Here is a 27,459-nt window from a genome sequence, read left to right on the forward strand (position 1 = left end):
AGTCCTTGGTCCTTGGCCTTGGCCTCGGAAGCAAGTCCTTGGTCCTTGGCCTTGGCCTCGGAAGCAAGTCCTTGGTCCTTGGCCTTGGCCTCGGAAAATTTCTCAAGTCCTTGGCCTTGGCCTTGCCTCGGAAAATTTTCCAAGTCCTTGGCCTTGGCCTTGGCCTCGGAGGCAAGTCCTTGGCCTTGGCCTTGGCCTCGGGTTGCCAGTCCTTGGACACAACACTGTAAAATACCTTTGTGGATTTTCAGATTGTTCATGCTGAGAGTCCAGGGATTATTCAGTGGTAATAGTTTGAGGAAGTAATGCATTCTGCCAGCATGTCATTGTGTCAATACTTGACTGAGATCAGAATTCATCACAACACTACATTTTACCATAAAGTCTCGATATTTTGTCTCCCCTCACCCCCAAGACGTACCCAAGGAGCAGCGTTTGCAGGCGATGCAGGCAGCCATCTTGTTGATGGCGGACAAAAACCGCCAAGCATTGCAGACGCTGCTCTATTTCCTGCGCGATGCGGGAGCACAGGTTGACGAAAACCAGATGACGGCCGCCAACTTCACCGTCTGCCTGGCGCCGTCCCTCTTCCGCCTTAGCCTAACCAAGAGCAACACGCTTTTGTCAAGGTATGCCGTTGCTGTGCAGTCCAATACGCAAGATTTATAATATACTGCAGAAACAAAAAGTATTGGGTGTCGGACTTGTTCAGCATGCAATAATTGTTGATCATGAACTGATTGATGTTCACTGTTGTCCTTCCGATGATGGTGAAGGTCCATCCAGAAAAATATGGCAGTGGCTGACCAGATCAGAAGGACTTGAACGAGATGTTGTCTGCGACTCAAGGCCTGGCTCACATGATCACAGAGTGTCCGCGCCTTTCTCAGGTTTACGTATTTATTTATTTACTATTGTTCTCAATTCATTTATTTATTTGTTTGTTTGTTTATTTATTTATTTTCATTTCTGTTTCTATTCATAACTGGAAAGTCATAACCACTTTAAGTATTCTCAGTACTCATTGACTGCCACACCGCATGAGATTTAACCCCCAAAACACAAATTTGCTGCAAAAAAATTCATGTTAATGAAGGCCTTTTCACCAGTCAATCAATGGGATCTTTTCAGCCAAAGTCACAGGACACATCATAGTACAGTAATCGCAATAAAGAAACATTTCCTGTGCCTCACATGCCGAAACCCGGGATTGAACCACGGACCTATAAATCTTCAGTCTAACGCTCTCCCAACTGAGCGATTTCAGCCTCTTGTAGATTTGACAAAGCCCGCTTAACCAGTCAATCAATGGAACCTTATCGGCCAAAATCACAACAGTGTGTCAAAGGACACATTGTCATACACTGTATGACGTACAGTAATTGCATTAAAGAAAACATTTCTGTGCCTTACATGCCGAAAACCAGGGTTGAACCAGGGACCTTTAAATCTTCAGTCTAACGCTCTCCCAGCTGAGCTATTTTGGCCTCCCATGGCTTTAACTAAGCCCTTTTCACGAGTCAATCAATGGGATCTTATCAGCCAAACTGACAACTGTGAGTCACAGGACACATCGTAGTACAGTAATCACAACAAAGAAATGAATTCTGCGCCTTACATGCCGAAACCCGGGGTTGAACCAGGGACCTTTAGATCTTCAGTCTAACGCTCTCCCAACTGAGCTATTTCTGCCTCTTGTGGAGTTTCCTCAGGCCTTTTCACCAGTCAATTAATGGGATCTTATCGGCCAAAATTAAAACAGCAAGCCAAAGGACACAATGTAGTACAGTAGCAGTGATAATTTTACAGTTTACCCCCAGCAAGTCCCAGGGACTCGCTGATCAAAAAAGTATGAGTTCCATTATGCATTTAGTGAGTCCCAAATTTCGAATTATGAAATGGTCTGCTTATCCAATTGCATATGATAATAACACAAACAACTACATATACATGCAATTATAAACAAATGCTGCAAAAATTTAAATAATTCAGTAGCAGGCCTGAGGATTTCAGAAATTCACGGTAACCGTTTTTCGATTCCGTCGGATTACCCAATGGGAAACCACAGTAACTAATTTTGGGTTCCGTAAACGTTCATCCTGGGAACCCATTTTTCTATTTTGACTGATAGTCATAATCAAGAATTCTGAAACTCAAAAGTATAATGTTTCAAGGGTAAATGTTTGAAAACTATGCATGAACAATGAGCATTAAATCAGCAGCTGTGTACTCCAGGTTTATTCAACAAAATAAATGGATCAAAATATGTTGTACTCATGTGGCATCATGAATACAGCATACCACAAAATCTGAATATTTTTTTCCAATCTCACACTTCAAAGATTAATTTACTGGTAATCATTAATACAGGTAAATATTGATGTGGCTTGACATCCTCTATCCAAGACGATGTATATGTAATCTACTATCAATTTGACGAAAGAATCTAACACACGTCATCATTAGTTCTACCAACAGTTAATATTAGCATTACTACACCTTGTGACGAACGTATTATTCTTAAAGTTACCATGCTACAACCAGTAAATTATAGAATAACCAATACTGTTTCATATTTTCATATTCATATTTTTCATAGCGATTAGCCTGTAGATCGAATGACCAACTTGCCTCGTAATCGTGCCTCCCGTCGTATCTTGCGCTCGTGTTCTGTGCATACATCCCAGGTGAGTTTAGTGAAACGCCCTTCGGACGATTCATACGAAAAATCAGACTGGCATTCCCATTTCTTAAATGTCGTAATTTGTCGACCTTTGTGAGTTTTTTTCGCCGCCATCTCAAACTTTCATCCGCGCGATTCCTCAGTTTGCACACTAAAATAGCAACCCGAATGCGCACAAAATGTTATCTGTTCCATCCCCACCAACACTGAAAAGAAAACAAAACGAAAGTAAATTAGAAGAAACACACTCACACACCACACCACAAACACACTTACAGGCACAGTGAAATCGCGTTGATCACACAGGAGAGATTTGATCGCGTAGGGTCAACTCGTGTGCGGTGACTTTTATGGGAAACGATTTTTGGGTACCGTCAAAATGACGCCACAGAAACGACGCGCTACCGGTAATGATTGCTACCGTGAAATCCTCAGGCCTGCCGTAGTTTTTTTGTTTTGACTGAGAAATTTCCTTGCGTCCCAAAAACGCACATTATTTGGAACTGTGCGTCCCACGGGAAAATTATGCATCTTGGACATGGGACGCATAGGTAAGGAGATGGCTGCAGTAGTTGCATTCAAGAAACAATTTCTCTGCCTTACATGCCGAAACCCGGGTTTGAACCAGGCACCTTTAGAGCTCCAGTCTAACGCTCTCCCAACTGAGCTATTTCAGCCTCATTTGAGGTTAACTGAGGCCTTTTCACCAATCAATTAGTGGGATCTTATCGACCAAATTGACGACAGCAAGTCAAAGGACACCACATCGTACAGTAATCGCAAAAAAGAATCAATTCCTGTGCTTCACATGCCGAAACCCGGGTTTGAAGGAGGGACCTTTAGATCTTCAGTCTAATGCTCTCTCAACTGACCTATTTCGGCCTCTTGTGGAGTCTCCTCAGGCCTTTTCACCATTCAATTAATGGGATCTTATCGCCCAAAATCACAACAGCGAGTCACAGGACACATAGTCGTACAGTAATCGCAACAAAGAAATGAATTCAAGAACTTTTATCTGTGCTGTATGTTGCATGTACAGCACATTTGACAATAAAGTTGTTCTTGACTTGACTTCTGTGTCTGACATGCGGAAACTCTGGGTTGAACCAGGGACCGACCGATCTTGAGGCTAACGCTCTCCCAACTGAGCTATTTCAGCCTGTTGTTGAGTTTCCTCATGCCTTTTCATCGGTCAATTAATGGTATCTTCTCAGCCAAAATCACAACAGTGAGTCACAGGACACATTGAAGTACAGTTATCGCAACAAACAAATGAATTATGTGCCTTACATGCCGAAACCCAGGGTTGAAACAGGGACCTTTAGATCTTCAGTCTAATGCTCTCCCAACTGAGCTTTATCAGCCTCTTCTGGCATTAACTAAGCCCTTTTCACCAGTTAATTAATGGGATGTTATCGGCCAAAATCACAACAGCAAGTCAAAGGACACAGCGTAGCACAGCAATCGCAACAAAGAAATGAATTCTGTGCCTTACATGCCAAAACCCGGAGTTGAACAAGAGACCTTTAGATTAAGGGTGTGGAAAAGAATCGATATTAATCGATGCATTGATGCGCATGTGCGCGATGCGAGTGCATCGGCTCATTCATTGGGTATGATGCAATTGACAGGTGAAATCTGGATTCATCACGATGCGTTGGTGGGTATCGGTAAAATCCGATGCAAGCGCCGTTGTATTCATGTTAAACGTCACATATCTGCTGTTTCCTAGGCGCAATGAATGCACCATCATTATTTTGCGTTTTGTGTTGAATACGGACGGAAGCCGTGAGTCACATACAGGACAGTACACTACTAGCGAAACACTATGCAAGTTCGCGCAAGCAGCAGCAAGGAAACTACTGCATTTAATGCACCCGCAACATTCAGATCTTATGTTTGGAAATACTACGGCTTCGAAAAGAAAGACAGAAAGCTTGATAAAACGGAAATGCAAAACTTCGTTCTTCAGACCAGAGTTTTCCGTGAGTCGCACACCGGAGCAAACCTTGCGGAGTTACTGCGCAACGTTTGCCGCGAGTGGAACATTGGCGATAAGAAGACAGCGTTAGTCACGGATAATGCCACTAACATGATACTGTCGGGGTCTGGCGCAGAAATGAAGCCGCATGTGCGATTGTTAGAGGAATCTATGGGCGAAATTGTATCATGTTTAAAGTCTCATTTGATCTGGGCACGTCGAAGCATCTGGGTGCGTTATCAGCACCCCCAAATTCCTTTTCAGAAGGTGCCGGCCATTTGGGCTGGGGGCTGTTGCAGCCCACACCACAATCAACACATCAAAGCGGGTGGGCAATCAGAGGAGATCAGATCCGGTCACAAAGGGGGAGCGAGTAATTTGGGAACAGCGGTCGAACAACAAAAGACGATTTGAGAACACCCGTCGCGCCCAGGCGACATTTGTCATCCGCAAAGTCCGCGATATGTTGATACAGTGTAGATCAGACCGAAAGGCGCCAACGTGCCGGTGGTTCAAAGCTCATACCCAGGTAACCAATCACTACCGAGGGGCCGGACCAGGGGTACGGTATGCAAATGTCGGGGGCAATGTTTTTCTTGTATTTTGCATATGTCACAAATAAATGTCCGAACTCGAGGAGGGGGGGCTCTGAGCGTGATCACGGAGCAACCAAACCGTCGTTCGCTCTCAGAGATCCGCTTCCGTCGATATTGAAGACAATTTTCCTGTGTGCCGAGTTGTTTCTTTAACTTTGTCCGAGAAAATCTCTGACAGCGATGCATAGCACACACACTTAATTTGTCCGAGCAAAAAACATTTGCAGTAGACCAGGTGTAACCTATCCTGGTGAAAATAAGGAGAGTCGTTACATTTTTTTCACAGAAGTACCAAAGCATCCAATGCTCTCCGTGATTAGCAGCACAACTTTGGTCTGGCACACCACAAGTTAATCCATGATGTTGCCACAAGGTGGAATAGTTCCCTTGATATGTTGGAGCGTTACTGGGAATAGAAGGATGCTGTGGCGGCAGTATTAAGGAAAATTAAGCCAAGGGGAGAACCACTGCCTCCCCTCTCAGATGATGAGATGAAAGTAATCCCAGAAATCTTGAAACTGATGTCCCCCCTGAAATTGGCAACCAAGCTCCTCAGTGAGGAAAAGACCCCCACTATCTCCATCGTTTCCCCACTACTGGCCAAACTACGGTCAGAATTTGGAGAAAACCACAGCGATCTCGCTGCAATTGGCAAGATGAAAGAAAATTTCAGACAGGACTTTAATTCCTGTTACAACTACATCCAAGACTTCCTCGACAATGCCTCAGCCCTTGATCCCCACTTCAAGGACCTGCACTTCATGGATGCTGACAACACTACAAAGGATGTGATATTCCTGAAGATAGCACAACAAGTGGAGAATATGGTAAGAAATACAATATTGTAGATGATGATGATGATGATGATAATTTAATCTGCTCTCTGCTCTGCTCTGCTGATTGTCAGGCAAGGGCTGATGGTATGCTGGATGATGAGAGCCAGGCAGCTAAGGCAGAAGGTGATGGGAGAAGCCACAGGGAGGAGGAGGAGGAGGACAATGAAAATGATGTGGAGGAGATGGAGGAAGATGAGAGAGGTTTGTTTTGGGACTTGGTTATGTTATCTATAATAGTTCATTGATTTGAAAAGAGGTGTGATGATGGTATTGTAATGCAGTCATATGGTATTTAACTAATAACTAGTTTAATATGCTGATATTATTGGTTCGCACAGCTGTGTGTGAATTAATTTGGAGCATTAAAAAGTGAGTCATGAGGCTGCGCTATTGTTCATGATTCCTGTTACTGTATCAGCACCAGGAGGAGGCTGTGCATTATACTGTTTTTTGTTGTTTGTGTTTGATAGTATTGTAGACACATTGTTTTGACTCATGTTTCTTTTGTCCTGTCTTGCTTTGTCTTGTCTACCTCAGGCCTTTTCACCAGTCAATTAATGGGATCTTATCGGCCAAAATCACAACAGCGAGTCACAGGACACAACGTAGTACAGTTATCGCAACAAAGAAATGAATTATGTGCCTTACATGCCGAAACCCAGGGTTCAACCAGGGACCTTGGGATCTTCAGTCTAACGCTCTCCCAACTGAGCTTTATCAGCCTCTCCTGGCATTAACTAAGCCCTTTTCACCAGTCAATTAATGGGATGTTATCGGCCAAAATCACAACAGCAAGTCAAAGGACACAGCGTCGCACAGCAATCGCAACAAAGAAATGAATTCTGTGCCTTACATGCCAAAACCTGGGGTTGAACAAGGGACTTTCAGATCTTCAGTCTAACACTCTCCCAACTGAGCTATTTCAGCCTCTTGTGGAGATTCCTCAGGCCTTTTCACCAGTCAATTAATGGGATCTTATAGGCCAAAATCACAACAGCGAGTCACAGCACACAACGTAGTACAGTAATTGCATTCAAGAAAGAATTTCTCTGCCTTACATGACGAAACCCGGGATCGAACCAGGGACCTTTAGATCTTCAGTCTTACTCTCTCCCAACTGAGCTATTTCGGGCTCATTTGAGGTTAACTAAGGCCTTTTCACCAATCAATTAATGGGATCTTATCGGCCAAAATGACAGCAAGTCAAAGGACACAACGTAGTGCAGTAATTGCATTAAAGAAACAATTTCTGTGCCTTCGATGCCAAAGTCCAGGGTTGCATTAGTGACCTTTAGATCTTTAGTCTAACGCTCCCCCAACTGAGCTTTATCAGCCTCTTCTGGCATTAACTAAGCCCTTTCACCAGTCAATTAATGGGATGTTATCGGCCAAAATAACAACAGCAAGTCAAAGGACATAGCGTAGTACAGCAATCGCAACAAAGAAATGAATTCTGTTCCTTCCATGACAAAACCCGGGGTTGAACAAGGGACCTTTAGATCTTCAGTCTAACGCTCTCCCAACTGAGCTATTTTAGTCTGTTGTTGGTTGGGCGTAGGCCTTTTCACCAGTCAATTAATGGGAAGGTATCGGTAAAGTGACAACAGTGAGTCACAAGACACATTGTCGTGCAGTCATCATAACAACAAAATAATCTCTGTGCCTTACATGCCAAAACACAGGGTTCAACCACAGACCTTAACAGCTTGAGTGTGACACTCTCCAACCTGAGCTAATTCTGTCTGTTGATGGGCGGGCTGAGGATGGTCCAGTCGGTCAAAAGACACAGTTACGAGTTCACGTGATGGTCCTCTCACAGATCCCTGAGGAGATGGTCAGCCAGTCCCGTAACTCTTACATGGAAGCTGAGTTTTCAGCGCCTCCTCTGGATGAGCTGGGTAAGATACGCCAATATAACATGGAGGAAGATGGAGAGGAAGTGGACGAAGAAGACGAGGAGATCGATGAAGGATCCTACCATTCTTATGCGGACAAGCTGATCCACAACCTGCTGAAGACCAAAGACAAAAGCAAAGCGTGGATGTGTCGACCGGCAAGAGACCACATGGAACTGGCCTACAAAAAGGTTCTCACTTCATCCATACTAATGGCGCACACTGGACTAGAAAGAGTGCTGTGATGCAAACACGCTTTTTATTTGTTAATTAAATAATGTGTTCCTTTAAAAATATATGGGAAGAGGACCTTGAACAAAATAATCGCACAGTGAATCTCACTCACATTAAAGCTCTCGTACGACTGCTGAAACACACATGCTCTTAGCTGCTGTGTTCGTGCCTTCAGGTGGGTGACGGCAACCCTCTTCAGCGTTGGCGTGTCAGCACGGAGGTGAGGCCACGGCCCCTGAGGTTCTTCACCAGTGACTGCGAGAGCACCCCCAATGGCAGATGGAGCTCCAGCAGGAGCAGGTTCTGGAAATGCTGGACAAGCAAACAGACATGTACCAGTGCTGCTGTTACAACATGGTACCGCAGCCACGCACAGACTTCGTCATTCTCAGGTCCACTCACCAGACGCGAGGACAAAAAAATTGACTGGTTGCCAGTCAATCATATGACTTGTCTGGAAAAACTGATCAACATCATTTGACAAAGGACTTGTGTAGAGGAAACACACCTTCGTGTGTGTTTCATTCTGAAACCCAGGAGCAAACCAAGGACCCTTCTGTCCTCAGTCTCATGCTTTCCCAGCTGATTGATTTCAGCCCGAGCCAGGTTCTGTGGTCACGGTGATGCTTCCCGTCAGGTCCTGGCGTTCTGACCCAATTAAAGGCTGGTGTACACTGGTGTAAGTGTCGGTGGATCATGACGACAGACCGCGGACGGCGATGCGGGGCGTGGTCCTGCAGTCCCAATACCTGCTGGAGCCGTTTGGCATGCCGGCCAGAACCAGACTGATGCATGTCTTCAGAGTAGATTTCAAGTATGAGTAAACAACATCGTCCCGAAACCATTTGTTTTTCGATTTCACTGTCATTTTCTCTTGTGACCTCCAGGGGGCCAGAAGGTTCCACATTTCATTGCTGTCATGTCTGAGACATGTGATGGTTGCACTGCTTCTGGGAAGCATGATGAGTGTGTGTAAGTGTTTTAGTGTGTGTGTGTGTGTGTGTGTGTGTGTGTGTGTGTGTGTGTGTGTGTGTGTGGCCAGTGCTCGCCATTTTGTTGCCCGAAGCATAAATGCTTTGTGGTGCCCCCCCGAACCCCCCCAACCACCGCACCACCCCAAACAGAACCAAACATTAGCTGAGCATTTCTCAGTTCTGCCTTATTTGACAAAAATAACCTGTATGTCTGACACCGTTATGGTAACTGGGTTCTGTTCAGGGAGGTTGCTGTGCTCCTCTCTTGCAGACAAACAGGAAAGAGTCTCAGATATGAAAAACTGGACAGCACCAGGCCTGGATATGGTCCACTCCGACTGGCTAAAGAAACTCGGAGCACTCCATGAGCGCCTAGCAGCACAAATGAACCAGTTCCTTAAGGATGAGACTCACCCAGGATGGCTAACCGAAGGGCGAACAATCCTGATCATGAAGGATCCCTCAACGGGAGCAGTCCCATCCAGGATATCTGGTTGGTTCGCCATTACCATTCGCCATTATCTTGTCAGTCTGTATCTGGAAGTCCCACCGGATCTTTGCTCAGTCAGTCTCCCCCACCTTTGAAGGTGTTTCCCATTTTGACCTTGGGGTTTCCAGTCCATACTCCGCACAGATGTTTCGGTAGACTATGCCAGTCACCTGGTTATGGCATTCCATATCAGCTTTCCCTGCCAGCTTTTTACACCCTGCACTTATGTGTTGGATCATCTCAGGTGCCTCTTTGCACAACCTACACCTTAGGTCTTGTCAGGTGTGGTATATAAGATAAGATAACCTTTATTTGTCCCACACTGGGGAAATTTGCAGTCTACAGCAGCAAAAATGGGGGGGAGGGTACAAAATAAAAAACAAAGTGTTGCAGGCACAAAATAAATCTGGGCCTCTATGTCACTGGTGCTCTGGGCCTGCTCCTGAGCAGCCAGGATGAGTGCCTCTGTACTGTCCTTCAGGCCAGCCCTCTCGAGCCACTGATAGGACTTCTTGAGATCAGCCAGCCACTTCAGTCATGGTACGGTGGTATATCCCGTGTAGGGGCTTGTCCTCCCATGATGGTTCCTCTTCCAGCACATCATCCTCTGTTCCCCATTGTCTGAGACATTCTCTGAGTACGTCATCCGTTGAAGCCTTTTCTTTGATGTATTCAAGGAGCTTGGATGTTTCATCCTGGACAGTGGCTCTCACACTCACTCGTCCCCAGCCTCCTTCCTTATGGCTTGCATACAGTCTCAGGTTGCTGGATTTGGGATGGAACACTCCATGCATGGTTAGGAGCTTTCGGGTCTTAACATAAGTGGTCTGAATCTCTTCCTTTGACCACCTTATTATTCCTGCAGGGTATCTGATCACTGGCAGGGCATAGCTGTTGATTGCCCTGGTCTTGTTCTTGCCATTGAGCTGGCTTCTTAGGACTTGCCTCACCCGCTGGAGGTATTTTGCCAAAGCCGCTTTGGCTTGTAGCTGTCCTCAATGTCTGCTATTGTTCCTTCAGAGAGTGAGACCCCTTCAGTGTGGACTACCTCGCCTCTCTTAGTCACCATCCGACTACATTAATCAAGCCTGATTGAGATCCCGATGTCACTGCTGTAGACCTTGGTTGTGTGGATCAGGGAGTCTATGTCTCTTTCGCTCTTAGCTTACAGCTTTACGTCATCCATGTATCGGAGGTGACTTATCATAGCTCCATTTCTGAGGAGGTATCCATTGCCAGTCTTGGGGATTACTTGGCTTCAGGGGTTCAGTCCTACTTGGCTTTGAGGGCTCAGTCCTATGCAGAACAGCAGTGGTAGATGCCACATTTGATGGACACTTGGATAAGCGGCTTGTCATTGGCTTCAAGTGTGGTTTTCCACATGCTCATTGAGTTCGCAACAAAGGCTCTTAGCAACCTGTTCACCTTATACAACTTCAAGCATTCAGTGATCCATGTGTGTGACATCGAGTCATAGGCGTTCTTGTTATCAATCCAGGCTGTGCACAGGTTGCTATGTCGGGACCTGCAGTCTTGTGTGACTGTTCTGTCAACCAGGAATACTATTATAACACCGATAACAATGATGGATTTTGTAATTAATGACTACCAAAACAATCAAAAAAACTTTTCAGTGTGGAAAAGTACATCAAATGCATTTGGTCTTGGTGCATGAACTTATGAAGCCGGCCAAGATGAGAGGTGAAAATGTCATTGAGAACTGTTCATCTCATCAACACACTTGTGATTTTTCATCTGAGGCTTCCACGAAAATCTTTGGCCACAAACTGAGCACGAAAAGGGTTTCTCGCCAGCGTGGATCCTTTTGTGTCTTCCTAAATGTCCCTTAAAAAAGGATGTCCGGTCACAGTCGGGCCGTGCAAAAGGTTTCTCACCAGTGTGCTTTCTGATGTGTATTTTTAAGTTTCTTTTCTGAGCGAATCTTTGGCCAGAATCTGAAGAGGCAGAAGATTTCTCACCGGTGTGGGTTATTGAGTGTGTTTTTAAGTGTTGCTTCTGAGAAAATCTTTGGCCACAATCTGAACAGGCAAAAGGTTTCTCACCAGTGTGAGTTCTGACGTGCTTTTTTAAGCTTTCCTTCTGAGAGAATCTACGGCCACAATCTGAGCAGGCAAAAGGTTTCTCACCAGTGTGGGTTCTTGAGTGTACTTTTAAGTTTCCCCTCTGAGAGAATCTTTGGCCACAAACTGAGCACAAAAAGGGTTTCTCACCGGTGTGGGTTCTTTTGTGACATACTAAATTTCCCTTACAAGAAAATCTTTGGCCACACTCCGAACAGTAAAAATCTTTCTCACCAGTGTGGGTTCTTGAGTGTAATTCTAAGTGAGGCTTCCGAGAGAATCTTTGGCCACAAACTAAACAGGCAAAAGGTTTCTCACCAGTGTGTGTTCTTGTGTGGCTTTTTAAGTGTCCCTTCTCAGAGAATCGTCGGCCACAAACTGAGCAGGCAAAAGGTTTCTCACCAGTGTGTGTTCTTGTGTGGCTTTTTAAGTGTCCCTTCTCAGAGAATCGTCGGCCACAAACTGAGCAGGCAAAAGGTTTCTCACCAGTATGCGTTCTTGAGTGTAATTTTAAGTGATGCTTCACAGAAAATCTTTGGCCACAAACTAAGCAGTCAAAAGGTTTCTCACCAGTGTGGGTTCTTGAGTGTACTTTTAAGTTTCCCCTCTGAGAGAATCTTTGGCCACAGTCTGAACAGGTGAATGGTTTCTCGCCAGTGTGAGTTCTCATGTGTCTTTTGAAAGGACTCTCATAAGGAAACGTCTTCCCACACTGAGAACATTTCCATGGTTTGTTGTCAGTGTGACATGTCTGATCACCATCAGACTCTTCATCCTCCTCCTCCTCCTCCTCATCATCATCAACGTTTGATGATATGTTGTGACTATGTTTCATGCAAGGGTGCTCTGGCTCCTCCTCTCTTTTAATGTAAGGGGCCTGCTGCTCTTCTTCCTCTTTAAAGCGGGAGACTTCTCTGCTCTCCTCTTCCTCTTTAATATGAGGGGGTTTTGCATCCAGCCGCTCAGGAGAAGCTTCTTTGCTGATGTCTGCAAGACACGAGAAGACAAACACAATTGGAATTATGGTTTATAATTACAATGAAGGTTATTAGGAGAGTCAGACGAGTTCAGATTATTACTCACTATGTCACATGAGCAGTTTCAGTTATTGGTGTTGGATTTTTTAAATTTTCATCCTTGGTAATGATTTTTTTGTAATTAATTGTTTTTATCCATGGTTATTTGTGGTTCGGACTCAGACTCAGTCTGACATTGCACATTTTTGAGTCCAAAGTCCAAAGCGCAAATTCTACCTTGGACTGGCAGCCCCTATGCATTGTAGAGTATATAGGGTTCAAGAAAGTGATTCAGCTCCTTCAACCCACATATGTTTGGCCAACAAGAAAGCCTCTTGTGCAAGTTACATAAAGCAGTCATTAATATGAGCAATTTCTTTCATCTGAAATCTAAATGTATCAATTTGATTTTGGTTTAATTTTCTGACCATCAAACAAATGGTTGTTGTTGTTTTCCTTTTGTTTGTTTGTTTATTGAACATATAGAACATACAACACAATAACAGATTGTCAAAAGTGAAGGCAAGTAAAAATTATAAAAAGAAAAAAATAAAGACAGACATCATCAGTTTTATGTTCAAAGGAGTAGGAAGAAGTAAATAACTTATCTAGTCCTACCCCTTGTTATGTAGCAGTATATGAATTGATCTTTTTCAATACAAAGAACAAAAGAAAAAAATCTACATATCAAATCCTTTTACCCTTATGTGTACTGTACTTATATATTTATACACCTTTCGGTTTGTATACATATATACTCATTCTTTCGTCTTTATATATCAATTTTCTCATATTCATTATAAATACTGCATTTCTTGAATATATTTAATAAATTGATCAATGTAATTCTGTTGAATTACTATATTTTATAAGTATATCAAATTTATCTTCTTAACTCTGATGTGTGCAGTTTTTTTGTATTAATCTTTTGAATTTGTTTTTGAACTCAACCAGCGATTTACTCATTTTCAGGTCCGTTTTAAAATTATTCCACAGATTGACACCTATTACTGATAAACACCTTTGTTTGATGTTTGTTCTTGTTTTGGATTTTTTGTATTGGTTAGTCCCCCTTAAATTATTATTTATAAATTATATATATTATATAAATATATATAAATTACAACAACTATCTCTAATTTCAAAAAGCTTCTGGATATTTTGGCAAAGGAGATTATTATGTGCTTTATACATTAATTGGGCGATTTTGAAGTTAACCAGCTCATAGAATTTCATTGTGTTTAATTTGATGAATAGCGGATTTGTGGGTTCTATATATTTGGACCTATTGATTATTCTGATTGCTTTTTTTTTGTAGTTTTAAGACAGGGAGTGTGTTTGATTTACAGGCGTTCCCCCATATTTCCACACAGTAGGTCATATATGGGAGTAATAATGAGTAATATAGTGATTCATTTTCCACAGTTTTCAGGAGTTGTTTCATATTTTCTCCAGAGCAGTAGAAGGTTGTATCATCGGCGAATAGGACACATTTGAATTGTTTTGAGACACTACAGATATCATTTATATATAAGATGAATAGTTTTGGTCCAAGCACTGATCCCTGAGGAACTCCATGAGTAATCCTCAGTAGGTTAGATTTTTTGTTATTGAACTGCATATACTGGTATCTGTTTTCTAAATGACTTTCAATCCATTTATATGCTATGCCTCTAATACCATATCTCTCGAATTTATTCAATAATATACTATGATCTATTGTATCAAAAGCTTTTTTTAGATCTAGAAAAATCCCAACAGTGAATTCTTTGTTGTCTATATTAGTGGCTATTGCTTCCACAAGCTCCATTCCTGCCATTGATGTGGTCCGTTTTTCTCTGAAACTATATTGATTTTCACTTAATAGCACGTGTTTATGTATGAAGTTATCAAGTCTGCGAGAAAATAGTTTTTCTAATATTTTTGAGAATTGTGGGAGCAGTGATATTGGTCTATAATTTGTAAATAATTGTCTTTCTCCACTTTTAAAAATTGGAATGACTTTAGCTGTTTTCATTTTTGATGGAAAAATACCGGCTGTGAATGACAGGTTGCATATGTATGTAAAAGGTCGCACTACAAGTTCTATAATCTGTTTCACTATTGTCATATCAACATTAAGGCAATCAGTTGACTTTTTACTTTTAAATGTTTTTACAATATTTAATATTTCATTATGTTATATTTCATTATATTTATAAATATATTATCTATTAATGTGGCCGTATCAACTGTTATTCTACTGGGTTTCAGAATGACTGGGAAAAGACTGTTGCTATACATTGTATTTATGAAATCTGTTGTTTTTTTATGTCCATTTGGGTTTCATAAGTCTATGTTAAAGTCGCCACATATTCGTGTTTTCTTATCATTAGAACATCTTCGCATATCTTGTCAGTTTTTTATTAAATGTGTCAAGACAAGATCCCGGTGTCCTAGCCAAGTTTTTGATATGGCAATTATTGTAAATTTATTGAATTTAGTCAAATATTCTTTGATTTTGGTGAAATTTTGATAAAGACTTCTACTGTTTAAGTGTATCACTGAAAGTGTATTATTCAGTTCTACATTTGTGTTGAATTGTTCGTCCGTATAATATTTGGAGTTTGTGATGCTGTGATTATGATTGAAGAAAATATTGTCTGGGTCCAAGTTGTTTTCAGGGTCGAATGTCTTGTGGTCAGCATAATCAAAAGTTTTGAAGTCCATGTTTATGTTGTGTGTTTCCTATATCTGTTAAGTCAGAGTTTTTTGTCTGGTGGTAATCAGTTCTCAGCATGTTGAACTCGAGCCTATTGAATTGGAGTACTGGTGCAGGGCTGGACTATGAGTTTGTCGTGCCTCAAGTAGGCAATTCCTTTGATGACCTGTGGCGGCACTTAGATGGCAAAGTGGGGAGACTTGGGAGAAGTGCAACTGCAGATGCAATGGCTAAAATCCAGCGATATTTAGGAGGGGGGAATATTGTACCGACCAAGATCCTCAGGCATAGTGGAACAGCCAGCAACAGCCTATCCCAACAAATTCCAACAACCTCTTCCAAACACCATCATCACGGTCATATGAGTGTATGTTCTCCACGGCAGAAGAAATTGCTTGCAAGAATTGCAACAGAAAGACACACACACACACACACACACACACACACACAGGAATTATTATAAGTTTCTAATATTCCTAATAAAGGTTTGTTCAGTATGTTAGTAAATATCAGCAATACAAAATAACGTAACTTATTCACATGAGAAAAAGATGACCCTCCTGTGCAGACCTCTCGTTGGTTTACCTCTAGTGCCCTGCTACACCCCTCTATTCCATTCCCGAGGAGTTTTTTCCATTATGTTTCAATCGCAAATTTGGCAGGAGTTGATTTTTGGATATCTGGACATGATTTTGTAAGCGCATCAAGAGTTTGGGCAGGAAAGAGGAAAAGGGACAAAAAACAGTAAGATGGTGCGTTTTGATGCACTTTAGTTTTGTGCTAATCAGAAATACCTGGTTTACATGGTTCAGTCAATCGTTCGATTTATTTCCAAATACATGATGTAAATCTCTTTAGTCTCAGAGTCGGCCTTCCGCCAGGCCTAAAAAAAAACCCTGCTGTACATCAAGAAATTCCAGTGGCTATTGCGTGATACAAGCTCGCCAACAACAACCCAAAATGCTGTTGTGGAGAAGTTGTGACCTGCACATTGATTACGCTATGAAAATTAAACGGAATATTACGAGACAAAGTTGTTTGAAATGCCGACATTTTCGAGAGGTTCATAAACCAAAGGTGACATCTATTGGTGAAACTGTAAGTTGAAAAAAAAAAATCGATCTTCAAGCTGTGTAAATTTCTCCCTTTCATTTTCACTGTTTTCACATTATGTCCAGAATATTGATATTGTGCCATATCAGTCCTTGTCTATAAAGGTAGAATATTGAACTTTTCATGTACCTGTATTTTAAATACAGGCCTACATTTATTTGTTTATAGTAGTGGCATTTATTTATTTAGTTAATGTAATAATTTTGATTTTTTTTTTACTTTTTTGGTGCCATTTCTGGTGTTTTATATAAGACTTAATAATTATGATTTATCTTTTATTTTGTGATCGTTTTTGAAACAAGTTATTTTGTAAAATAAAGCAAAACTGAAAAATACTCAGATAATGTTCATTTCTGTCAGGGGTGGGGGGGTGGCACCACAAAGCATTTATGCTCAGGACACCAAAATGGCGAGCGCTAGCCACGCACGCATGCGCACACACACACACGCACACACGCACACACACACACACACACACACACACACACAGGTTTTTATCGCATTAATAAAAATTTTAATCTCTCACTTTATTGTTTCTGTAGGTGAAGTGCCTTTTTATAATATCCCTTTTTATGTGTTGGCTTACTGTGTTAGGGTTGTTGAGGGTGCGGAAACAACGGTCAGTCACAGCCTGACGCGGACATTGATTGGCTGTCATTATGTTTGGGCTTGCTTAGCATAGGCTGATGTGGTGTAATCGTGTACGAAAAACACAACAAAGTCACTGGGCGATTACGTCACGGTGGTGCGTCGAGAGCGGGAGACGAGAGAGAGTGACTGGAAAGAGGCATACACGCATCGGGAAGTTAAATATATGTTACCCACGTGAACACAACAGCTGGACTCATGTGTGCCTCATTTGATAACACGACATGATGTCAGAAGTCCTGTAGTTGACGTGGAGTGCGTAAAGAGGATCTTTTGTATATGGCGGTAAAGAGGGAAAGGTGAAGTGAGCGACGAGAGGAAGGAGCCTTGGCGCGGGCAGATGGAACCGCGGCGCAAGGTGCACAGCGGGTTGCAAGATCAGTCGCCACCGCGGGGCCGTGCGCCACGTTTGACATCCAGCCACCGGAGCCCTTTGACTTTTCAAAACCACACGAGTGGGACAAATGGATCTGGAGATTCGAAAGATTCCGCCTGGCAATTAACCTGAATGCTAGTTCTGAAGAAAATCAAGTCAACACACTGATTTACTGCATGGGTGATGAGGGTGATGATATCCTATGCGGGTTAAATCTGACCGAGGTTCAACGGCGCACATACCCAGAAGTGCGAGGGGGACTCCAAAAGTTCTTCGTTGTCAAGAAAAACGTCATCTTCGAGCACGCTATATTCAATATGCACTATCAGAAGGAAGGGGAGAGTGTGGATTCGTTCGTCACTGCACTATATGCGCTGGCAGAGCATTGTAGCTACGGGGCGCTACGCAATGAACTGATCAGAGACAGAATTGTCGTCGGACTACGAGACAGTGGATTGTCTGAATGCATGTAGTTGGACGCGGATCTGACCCTTGAAAAGGCCATAAGAATAGCACGGCAAAGCAAGGAGGTGAAGAGGCAGCAGTCTTATCTGCGAGGGGACACCAACTCAGAGGCAAGTGGCGCTGAATCGGTTGACAGAGTGTTCAAGAGCAATTCAAGGAATGCTAAAAACACACCTAACTATGCTAATGGCCAGATAAACACGTCACACAGCACTCACGACAGCAAGGAAAGGGGTGCACAGTCAGTGTGTCAGAAATGTGGCAGCTCTCCATCCCATCCAAAATTTGATTGTCCCGCTCATGAGGCAAAATGTCATGCTTGCGGGAGGAAGGGACATTTTAAGCGTGTGTTAAAGTTTAAATCTGCGCCCAAAGTTAAAGGGGACGAAGAAGACGAGAAAAAGGAGGAGGTCCTCCGAGACAGTGTTACGACATACCGTGACCCGTGGATGGTCAAAATCGACATTAATCAGTGCAGTGTAATGTTCAAAATCGATACAGGCGCCGATGTCACTGTTCTGCCACACAAAGTTTTCAAGAGCACGTACAGAAACAATCTACCTAAACTCAGAAAGGCAGTTCAAACTCAGAAAGGGGGGTTCAATGTATATACACGCACACATATATGTGTGTGTATATGTATCTCTCTCTCTCTTTCTCTCTCTCTATATATATACCCCCCCTCTCCAAAGCAGACCTGTGACTGAATTTGAAGTAAGGGGATCAATAGCTTATAAGAGTTGCAAAGAAAACACAAACATGATAAACTGCTTTCCTTTATCTCTCAACAGATGTATAAATCGCAGATAACTCAAAGGACAATGAAATTGGATTTACCGGTAAAAGAAAAATGGAGTTACGTCTTTGAAATGTTACATGACTGATTAACTGATTGCTGCTGGCAGCAGTTGACACTGCAACACATTTCCAATGTTTAAAATCATTTTAATCAAAAAAAAAAAAACATTAAATAATCTTCAGATATAATTTACACCTTAGTCAAAAATAAAAACGGAATAATTGTGGTAGTAGCTGCTGCTGGGTTGAGTCCAAAACGCTACAATTAGTTGCTATGGTGACAGGAAGCTTTAATACAAAATGATGATTTGGTGATGATAATGCAAGAAGTAGAATCTATTAGGCACAAAGTGAGTTTCTTTCATTACATCTTCATGTCTGCAGCTTGAATTGGAAAGAATTTGTGCACCAGTTGTTTGTATCACAATTGAGCATGGTGCGCTCTGTGAAGGTCACGTTCCCCTCTGCATCGATCAGGATAATTGTATTGGTCCTGAAAGAACAAACAATATGACAATACATACACAAAAACGGAACAGGGCAGAGACTTCGTTTGCACCTGAGCCTTAGCAAGGGGGATGCTTGATATTTGGGGTTAGTAACCAACCTGGTGCCATAATGAGGAGTGCGAACACACACGGCTGACAGGGCCTGGATCATGGACTTGCTGTAACCCTCACCTTGGCTCTCCTGAGCAGGATCGGGCGAATTTCTGTTCAACAGACACACAATGCAGATATAGTTCCTTAGGTGTGACTCACATATTTCTTCGGAATAGAGTCCCAACCGGTGGATGATATCCTCCTCAAAATCCACAAGAATGACTAAATACTCCTCAACGCGGGGATTTCAACGCTTGAGTTGGGAACAACCATGATGTTTGGGAGGGAAGTAGTTGGGTGTCTAAATGCTAAAGGCTTAGGGCTACTGGATTTTTGTGCTCAACAACAACTCAATGTGCAGTGCTGGGAACAGCAAGGACTGCGCAGAACCCTCAAGCTTCCTGGCCTCTGGTAGAGGACCCAAGCTGAATGAGGGATGGACACCACCTGAGGGGTGAGACGAGGGTTTTTTTTTTATTTTACATATATATAGATATATGTATATATATCTATATATATATAGATAGATATAGATATAGATATATAGATATAGATATATAGAGAGATATATAGATACACACACACACACACACACACACACACACACACACACACAAAATCCTTTTTTTTTTTTTTTTACAAACAGAGCACTTTCCAGGCTTCTTTAACGTCACCATCAAAGCTGAACGTCAATGTGTTTCTAATAGCAGCAGCTGAATTAAACACTGGCTGTACAGGCCTCAGCGCAGGATAAATCATTTTCAGTACAATTAGCTCATTTGTTGCTCTGCTCTGCACCACCAATGACTTCCAGACTCGGAGCAAGTGTATAGCATGTGTGCGTGGTTCTGTGCCAGACAAGCATGTTACCTACTAAACTTCAGAGGTGGTGTCACCAAATACACATTCATACATATTCAGTGTCATTAACAGTAGTCATCCTGATTCACTAAATGATGACCCTGATGCACAAATCCACAAAAAGAGATAACTCACTTTCCAGCTAGGCTGTCTGCTCAACCACTCGCGTCGGTTACCACGTGTCGACTTTGACATGTAATTAAAAAAGTCGAACAATTCAGGAACAGAGGGAGGCTTAACAAGGAACGTTAACCTCGCTTGAAGCATTTATTATTGCAAAAGGATATTGTATACTGGATGTTTGTCACCATATTGTACTGTGACTCAGGACACTGACCCGCTACATTTCTACTGTACTTCCATGGTTTTTAAATCACAGTTCTCCTGATTGGCATCTCTGGTACCTTTTCTGTGGTGGCCTTGTGGTCAAGTATCACAAAGACACTAAAATGGCAGACAAGCTACACAATGTTGGAATGAACATTTAAGATGAGTAGAAAACCACTTATGAAGTCATAAGATGACAAAGAAGACATTGAGAGAGAGAGAGAGAGAGAGAGATACATACATACATACATACATACATACACATATTGCGGAGGTTCCAGGTCATCCAATTTTGCTGGTTGTCAAGCTCATCATGAGAAGTGTTCAAATTTTCAAAAATGGAATAAAGTAATCCTGCAAATTGTAGCTCTACTTTCTTGTTAAGTTTAAAAAAACAGCACAAAGATCCTGAATCACAAATTATTTTGATATTTGTCAGACTGGAATTAGTTGGCAGCACAGTGTCTAACCAGCAGGTGGAGGTTTGCACTAGAGAGAAGAGGAATGAAGGTCAGTCGTAGTAAGACAGAGTACATGTGCATGAATGAAAGGGAGACCAGTGGAACGGTGAGGCTACAGGGAGCAGAGGTGGCGAAGGTACAGGAATTTAAGTACCTAGGATCAACAGTGCAGAGCAGCGGAGACTGTGGAAGAGAAGTGAAGACTAGAGTGCAGGCAGGATGGAACAGCTGGAGAAAAGTGTCAGGAGTGATTTGTGATAGAAGAGTGTCAGCTAAGGTGAAGGGAAAAGTTTACAGGACAGTTGTGAGACCAGCCATGATGTACGGTCTAGAGCAGTGTTTTTCAAACTTTTTTGAGCCAAGGCACAGTTCTTTCATTGAAAAAAATCTCGCGGCACACACCACTAGCTGAAAATGTGACACCCCCCCCACTTATTTTACCAATTAACGTGTTATATTGTTACTATAACCGTTTTTAACATTGAAGAATGACGTTGTAACAGCTTGAATTGGAATCAAATGAACACAAAGAAAACAATATTTTATCATCTTTCATATTTATTGTTTCACCGTCATCCTGCATTCATGCGTCACAAATCCGCTTGTCTCTCGTCGAAACACAAGACAATTGGCAAGCTGTTGCTGCTCCCTAGCGGTATGGGAGGGTACTACATGATTACTTTCTGGGCAAAAGACCTCACAGGCATCTAAATTGGATATTTTCCGCGGCACACCTGACAATGTCTCGCGGCACACGGGTTGAAAAACACTGGTCTAGAGACACTAGCAATAGGCAAAAGACAGGAGGCAGAGCTAGAGGTGGCTGAGTTAAAGATGCTGAGATTCTCCTTAGGAGTGACAAGGATGGACAGGATCAGAAATGAGGTCATCAGAGGGACAACTCAGACAGGAAAGTTTGGAGAAAAAGTTAGAGAGGCCAGACTGAGATGGTTTGGACATGTACAGAGGAGGGACAATAGATACATTGGCAGGAGAATGTTAGAGATGGAGCTACTAGGTAGGAGACAGAGAGGAAGGCCAAAGAGGAGATTCATGGATGCCGTGAGGGAAGACATGCAGGTTGTTGAAGCTAGAGTAGAGGATGCAGAGAACAGGGAAAGATGGAAATTAATGACTCGCTGTGGCAACCCCTGAAAAGGGACAAGCCGAAAGGAGAAGAAGAAGAAGACAGTGTCTAACCAGCACCCACCTTGATAACCTTTCAGGTGTGAAGAGACATAATTACAACACGATTCAAACGTAGTCAGATCAAATGTGTTCTTGCAGAATTGTGTCTGAAAGTGGTAGCGTTGATCAGCGACAAAAAAAGTAGCTCTCACTTTCAAAACGGTTGGTGGACATTGCAATCGATCGAAAGAATGAGACGTGGCCAACCAAACCTGCTCTGGTCCAGCCAACTCGAAACTTCTCGAAACTAGTGTCGTCTTCCTCTTTTGTGCCAAGGAAATCATCCTCGTAATCTGATGTCCTCCTGCACACATTTTCACACAATTCATGACAACACTTCATACTCGCGCTTGATCTAGCTCGGTTGTCAGCGGCTAGCTTGCTAGGCTAAGTAAGCTAACGAAGGCCCAAAAGCTTGAGCGAATGATGTTGTCCAATAGAGGAATAATGGACTTACTGCATCGAGACTTCGGTCTGTTCAGTTGTAACTAAAAAAAATGAGATGGTATTTTTCAAAGGTTCAAGTTTTTTTGTTCTTTTAGTGAAGTGCGTATAAATAGTTTGTTCTGAGGACGGTTAGGCCGCTGTGACGATGTACGGCAAAACATTTCAGACAAACTAGTTGCAGGACGAAACGGTGAGGTGACGCGCGCGCACCCACGCGCGCGCGCGCGCACACGCACACACACACACACACACACACACACACACACACACACACACTGATATATAAAAAAAGACATGGCAAGGCACAGAGAAACCATATGAGATAATAAAAGGCACCCAAGGGGTGGGGGTGCTGATCCACAGTGAGTGACAGCAACCACACCTCCCAGCGTGGAGAATCCCCACGAAGAAACACTGGCTCTTCAAAAAGAGACAAAAAGTCAATAAATAAAATTTATTTTTAAAAAACATATTAAATTAAGAAATTAAAAATAAATACCTAAATAAATTCTTCAAAAGCCAAGCTGAAAGAATTGCCTTAAGCCTCCTCTTAAAAGCATCAACAGTCTCTGCTGACCAGATGTTTTCTGGCAGGCAATTCCATCGCTGGGAACCAACATAGCTGAATGCCGCCTCATAATGTGTTTTGGTCCTCACCCCCGGAAATCACTTAAAGGCCACTGCCAGAAGACCTTGGGTTCCACCATGGTTAATATGCTAATCGCTGGTCAGATATATAACATGGCCCAAAAACGTTAAGACATTTACAAACTAAAATCAGGACATTAAAATCAATCCAAAAACACACGGGGAGCCAATGCAGCAATTTTAAAGCTGGTGTAATGTGTTCACGCCCTCTAGTCCTTGTCAGGAGGCGTGCAGCTGAGTTTTGGAGAAGCTGTAATCTTGGTCTTTTCAGTAAGACCGGAGAGCAGAGCATTGCAATAATCCAAGCAACAGGAAATAAAAGCATGCATCAGCACTTCCATGTTGGCCTGAGAAAAAAAGGGGCGGACTCTGGCTATATACTTGAGGTGATGAAAAACAATCTTAGTTATATTTTTAAAATGAGGAAGAAAACGAAGCACAGAGTCAAAACTGACAGCCAAGTTCTTCACACATTGTGTGGGTTAATGTAGGAGACTGGACTATTTCAGGATTGTATGTCATTTATTCCTTTATTGTGAGTTTACAAACCCCCCCCCCCCCCCATAGAATTTATGTTGCGATTTCCTCGCTGGATTTTCTGTTTTGGTGCATTATTTTCGATTTTCTTAGTGTCATTTAAGTTATCGTTCATTTCCGTTTTTCGGAGACGGTCTATGAACGCCTCTCGAGCCGAACCGCAGAAGAGAAGACACGGAATCGGACAGAGATATGTCTGTATTTGTTTGAGAGTGTTCACAGAATGAATAAAGTGTACGTTAAAAAAAACAAAAACAAAAAAACAAAACAAAACACCACAGCCTTCTTTGTTTCGGAGCTGCATTATTAGGATCCTGTAGTTTGGGTAAAAGTTTCTTTCTCTGATCGTCAGGGCCCAGTGGCGGATGCTGGTCCGTCAAGGAGGAGAAGCTCAATTTCGGCCTACATCATAAAATGTGTCCGTTTATTTATGAATTCTACTCTCCGTTCCTTTTCAAGACAATGATCTGTGATCCTGTCACACCAACAAGGCGTCTTTTCCAGGGTCTTATCTGTGGTGATATTCGTCAGTCTGCGAACACAAGCATCTGTCGCTAGTCGTTTTCAACAAAGAGAGTGTCGCTAAGATGATTAGAAGAAGTCTCCAGTTCAACTCAGAACAGAATGAGATTTGAAAAATGCTCCCACGGATGCCGACACCAAAAGTTCGGTGATTGGCTCATTTCGCTGTCAATCAAAAAATGATTCAGCCTCAGACAGATCATCCAATTATCATGCAGAAAAGCTGAGCGTCCGGGTCAGCCCATAAACGCCCACTGTCCATAGACTCCCAGAGACGCTGAGCGTCCAATGGGCGGGACAAAACCAGCATTTATCCAATGACTCGTCTTGTTTCAATGCATTGGGACTACTCTCGAGGTACCCAGCGTCCGCGCTCTAGACGCTCAGCATCCACACAGTTGAAAGCACAGTGAAGCTGCGGGAATGAATGAGAAGAGAGTCGCCTCGTAACCAGTAGTAAGAAGCTGTGATTCGGAACAGAAGTTGAGCGCCTTGTAGCGCATATTTAGTCAATGACATGTACACACAATTGTATGTACACACATATATTTGATCACTTATTTTTTGACATTTTAGGGGAAGCTGAGCTTCTCTTGCAGTCTTAGAGTAATCGCTTCTGTCAGGGCCAATAACGAAAACCTCGTTGTTCTGATTGAACTGTGGGAAATTCTCTGCCATCGTTGACTTAAGATCCAAAATACAATTTAAAAGTGTATGAATAGGCCCTGTGTTGTCAGGAGACATGACAATATTCAGCTGTGTATCATAAGCATAGCTGTGGAATCTGATGCCGTGACTCTTGATGAATTCCTCAAGGGGAAGCATGTAAAGATGAAAAAGTATTGGGCCACAAATTGAACCTTGTGTAACCCCACATTTAATTTCATGGACTCTGGAGAAACAAGTATCCAAACTTACAAAATAACTTCTGTCTGCGAGATTGGAATGAAACCCGCTAAAATCAGCACCAGTGATGCCCACCATGTTTTCAAGTCCGTTTAATATAATATGATAATCTACTGTGTCAGAAGCAGCGCTTAGATCCAGGAGCATCCACAGACCAGTTTCATGTTAGGTATGCATACATTAAGTCTGGCTGCGCGCGCATCTCGGAGGCAGAAAACACGCTTTACAGAACAAAATCGTGTGAGTAATGCCGTACTCATGCTGTACCGTGGGTTGTCAGAATAGAAAGAGCACACACAAAGATCTAGTCTTTTATAGAATTCCTGCTGGTAAATACCCCTTTCAGAAAAAATTGCGAAAGTTATTGTTCCATGCTTTATGACGTGAGATTTGGACTGAGGAGGCTATTAAGAATGCTCGTCTTTGCAGTGCTCACTTCATATCTGGTAAGTACTTGGGAATTAGATCTACCACGTCAAATGATATTCTATGTTGTGAAAGCCCAGAATAATGTTCAGTTAGTGAAAGTAACAAATGAGTGAAAATAATTAAGTATAACATGAGTGAAGCAGGTGACATGTCGTCTTTACAGTCAAACATGTTTACAATTTGTGTGGGAAGTAACTCTTCAAAGCTTCATGCACATGTTAAGCACAAACATACAGCCATACTAATGCCAAATGATAAAAACATGCTTCACAATCACAACACACACAGATGTGTGTGTGTGTGTGTGTGTGTGTGTGTGTGTGTGTGTGTGTGTGTGTGTGTGTGTGTGTGTGTGTGTGTGTGTGTGTGTGTGTGTGTGTGTGTGTGTGTGTGTGTGTGTAAATCCTGAAATTTAATTTAAATTTTACAGGAAAAGCACCACTGGAACTTGGTAGTCCAGATTTCGTTCCATCTGTATTTTTGTATACAGCAACTGTTTCACCAAGTGGACACTCAAAACTTGCAAGGTAAAACTATAAAACCCAGCTGAATTATAGTTTGTCTTTAAAATGAATTTATCACAAGAAAAATACAGTATAGACTGATGTATGAACACCAAATTGAAAAACTTGTAGAGATGCATGAGTTTAGAAACACACACAAGCATATATATAAATATACATATATTTTTTCCCACAGATATCAGCGCCAACCATGAAGACACTATTACAGTTGCAGAAGGTTTACTGAGCCTTCAGTAACTTGTAAGTCGTCTGAAAAATAATGTCCACTCATTTGGTAATAACAAAACAAAAAAAAAAAAGCCCACAGGTAAAAAAATTTATCTACATGTATGTGATATGATTTATTCTACAGACGATCAAACTGTACCCTTTAATGTTTAGCTGCCTCCATGACAACAGAGCAATGTATGATCAACTTTCGATGAAAGTTCTTCAGGTGTTAGATCATATGCTGACTCTTCATCCAATGTTGTAACTGGCTCAGGAAGACAGTCGTCGCACTCTGAAGCAGTCTTTCTATCTGTGGAGTCCTCATGTGAATAAATGCTTGTGAGAACTGCAGCTTTTGATGTAATTGATCTCAGCAAGTTTTTGTGTTCGTCGGTTAGCCCTAAATATGAAATCAAATATATAATCATGAATAAAAGCACTTGAAACATGCTACATTTAACATGTTGAGTACAAGTGCCTGTTTCATATGTGTGTACAGTAAATATTCCCATCCCCGGAATTCTATGAAAAGGAATATCCTTCACCCGGAACAAAAGCCTGTGCATTAAGGTTTTGACTACGATATTACATGTTACCGGAACTTACGTAAGCGGAAATTCCACAACCCGTAACCCGGATTGAGACGTCATGCCGCGGGAGCTTAAATACACGCAACGCCCATCCGATGCTACGGAATGACGACACCGAGACACGTTTTCACTTCGCGTTTTTCGATCATCAGATTCGAAACGACGACGTGTAAGTGAGTTTTTATTGGCGTGCGTTTTACTGTAATTGTGAATGATTTTAACTTTATTCACTTAACGTCCTGTAGAACGCGGCACTAGCTTAAAAGCAGCACCCACTCGACACGACCGAACAGACTGTTCGCTTCGCCGTTTACATTCAT

General features: G+C 42.3%; 1 protein-coding gene, 1 long non-coding RNA gene, 6 other non-coding genes and 1 pseudogene across 9 annotated transcripts; 1 reads left to right on the forward strand and 8 right to left on the reverse strand.

Annotated features, from left to right (window-relative positions):
• Window positions 1-8,363, forward strand: part of LOC109521969 (stAR-related lipid transfer protein 13-like) — a 13,177-nt pseudogene extending 4,814 nt beyond the window's left edge.
• On the reverse strand, window positions 1,415-1,487 carry trnaf-gaa (transfer RNA phenylalanine (anticodon GAA)). Its single transcript has one exon. It is a non-coding gene; the product is annotated as a tRNA-Phe (tRNA).
• On the reverse strand, window positions 1,620-1,692 carry trnaf-gaa (transfer RNA phenylalanine (anticodon GAA)). The gene has a single exon. It is a non-coding gene; the product is annotated as a tRNA-Phe (tRNA).
• On the reverse strand, window positions 3,288-3,360 carry trnas-gga (transfer RNA serine (anticodon GGA)). The gene has a single exon. It is a non-coding gene; the product is annotated as a tRNA-Ser (tRNA).
• trnaf-gaa (transfer RNA phenylalanine (anticodon GAA)) lies at window positions 6,951-7,023 on the reverse strand. The gene has a single exon. It is a non-coding gene; the product is annotated as a tRNA-Phe (tRNA).
• On the reverse strand, window positions 7,156-7,228 carry trnaf-gaa (transfer RNA phenylalanine (anticodon GAA)). The gene has a single exon. It is a non-coding gene; the product is annotated as a tRNA-Phe (tRNA).
• On the reverse strand, window positions 7,562-7,635 carry trnaf-gaa (transfer RNA phenylalanine (anticodon GAA)). Its single transcript has one exon. It is a non-coding gene; the product is annotated as a tRNA-Phe (tRNA).
• Window positions 8,364-11,803: 3,440 nt separating the features above from the next.
• Window positions 11,804-22,980, reverse strand: LOC109521971 (zinc finger protein 572-like). 2 transcript variants are annotated; one of them, XM_019880125.1, is made up of 4 exons: window positions 22,784-22,980; window positions 22,539-22,630; window positions 12,150-12,757; window positions 11,804-11,896 (listed from the first exon to the last, which is right to left on the reverse strand). In XM_019880125.1, the coding sequence occupies exons 1-4, from the start codon at window positions 22,786-22,788 to the stop codon at window positions 11,861-11,863; spliced, it is 741 nt and encodes a 246-aa protein (XP_019735684.1). In that variant the 5' UTR covers window positions 22,789-22,980; the 3' UTR covers window positions 11,804-11,860. The 2 variants fall into 2 exon arrangements, with proteins under 2 accessions (XP_019735684.1, XP_019735685.1); XM_019880126.1 differs by having other exon boundaries at window positions 12,234-12,757; window positions 22,784-22,979.
• Window positions 18,850-19,731, reverse strand: LOC109521972 (uncharacterized). Its single transcript, XR_002169469.1, has 2 exons — window positions 19,495-19,731; window positions 18,850-19,380 (listed from the first exon to the last, which is right to left on the reverse strand). It is a non-coding gene; the product is annotated as an uncharacterized LOC109521972 (long non-coding RNA).
• Window positions 22,981-27,459: the final 4,479 nt, after the last annotated feature.

Source organism: Hippocampus comes, unplaced genomic scaffold (genome assembly GCF_001891065.2).
Source record: "Hippocampus comes isolate QL1 unplaced genomic scaffold, H_comes_QL1_v1.1 scaffold325, whole genome shotgun sequence".
Classification (NCBI taxonomy): domain Eukaryota; kingdom Metazoa; phylum Chordata; class Actinopteri; order Syngnathiformes; family Syngnathidae; genus Hippocampus; species Hippocampus comes.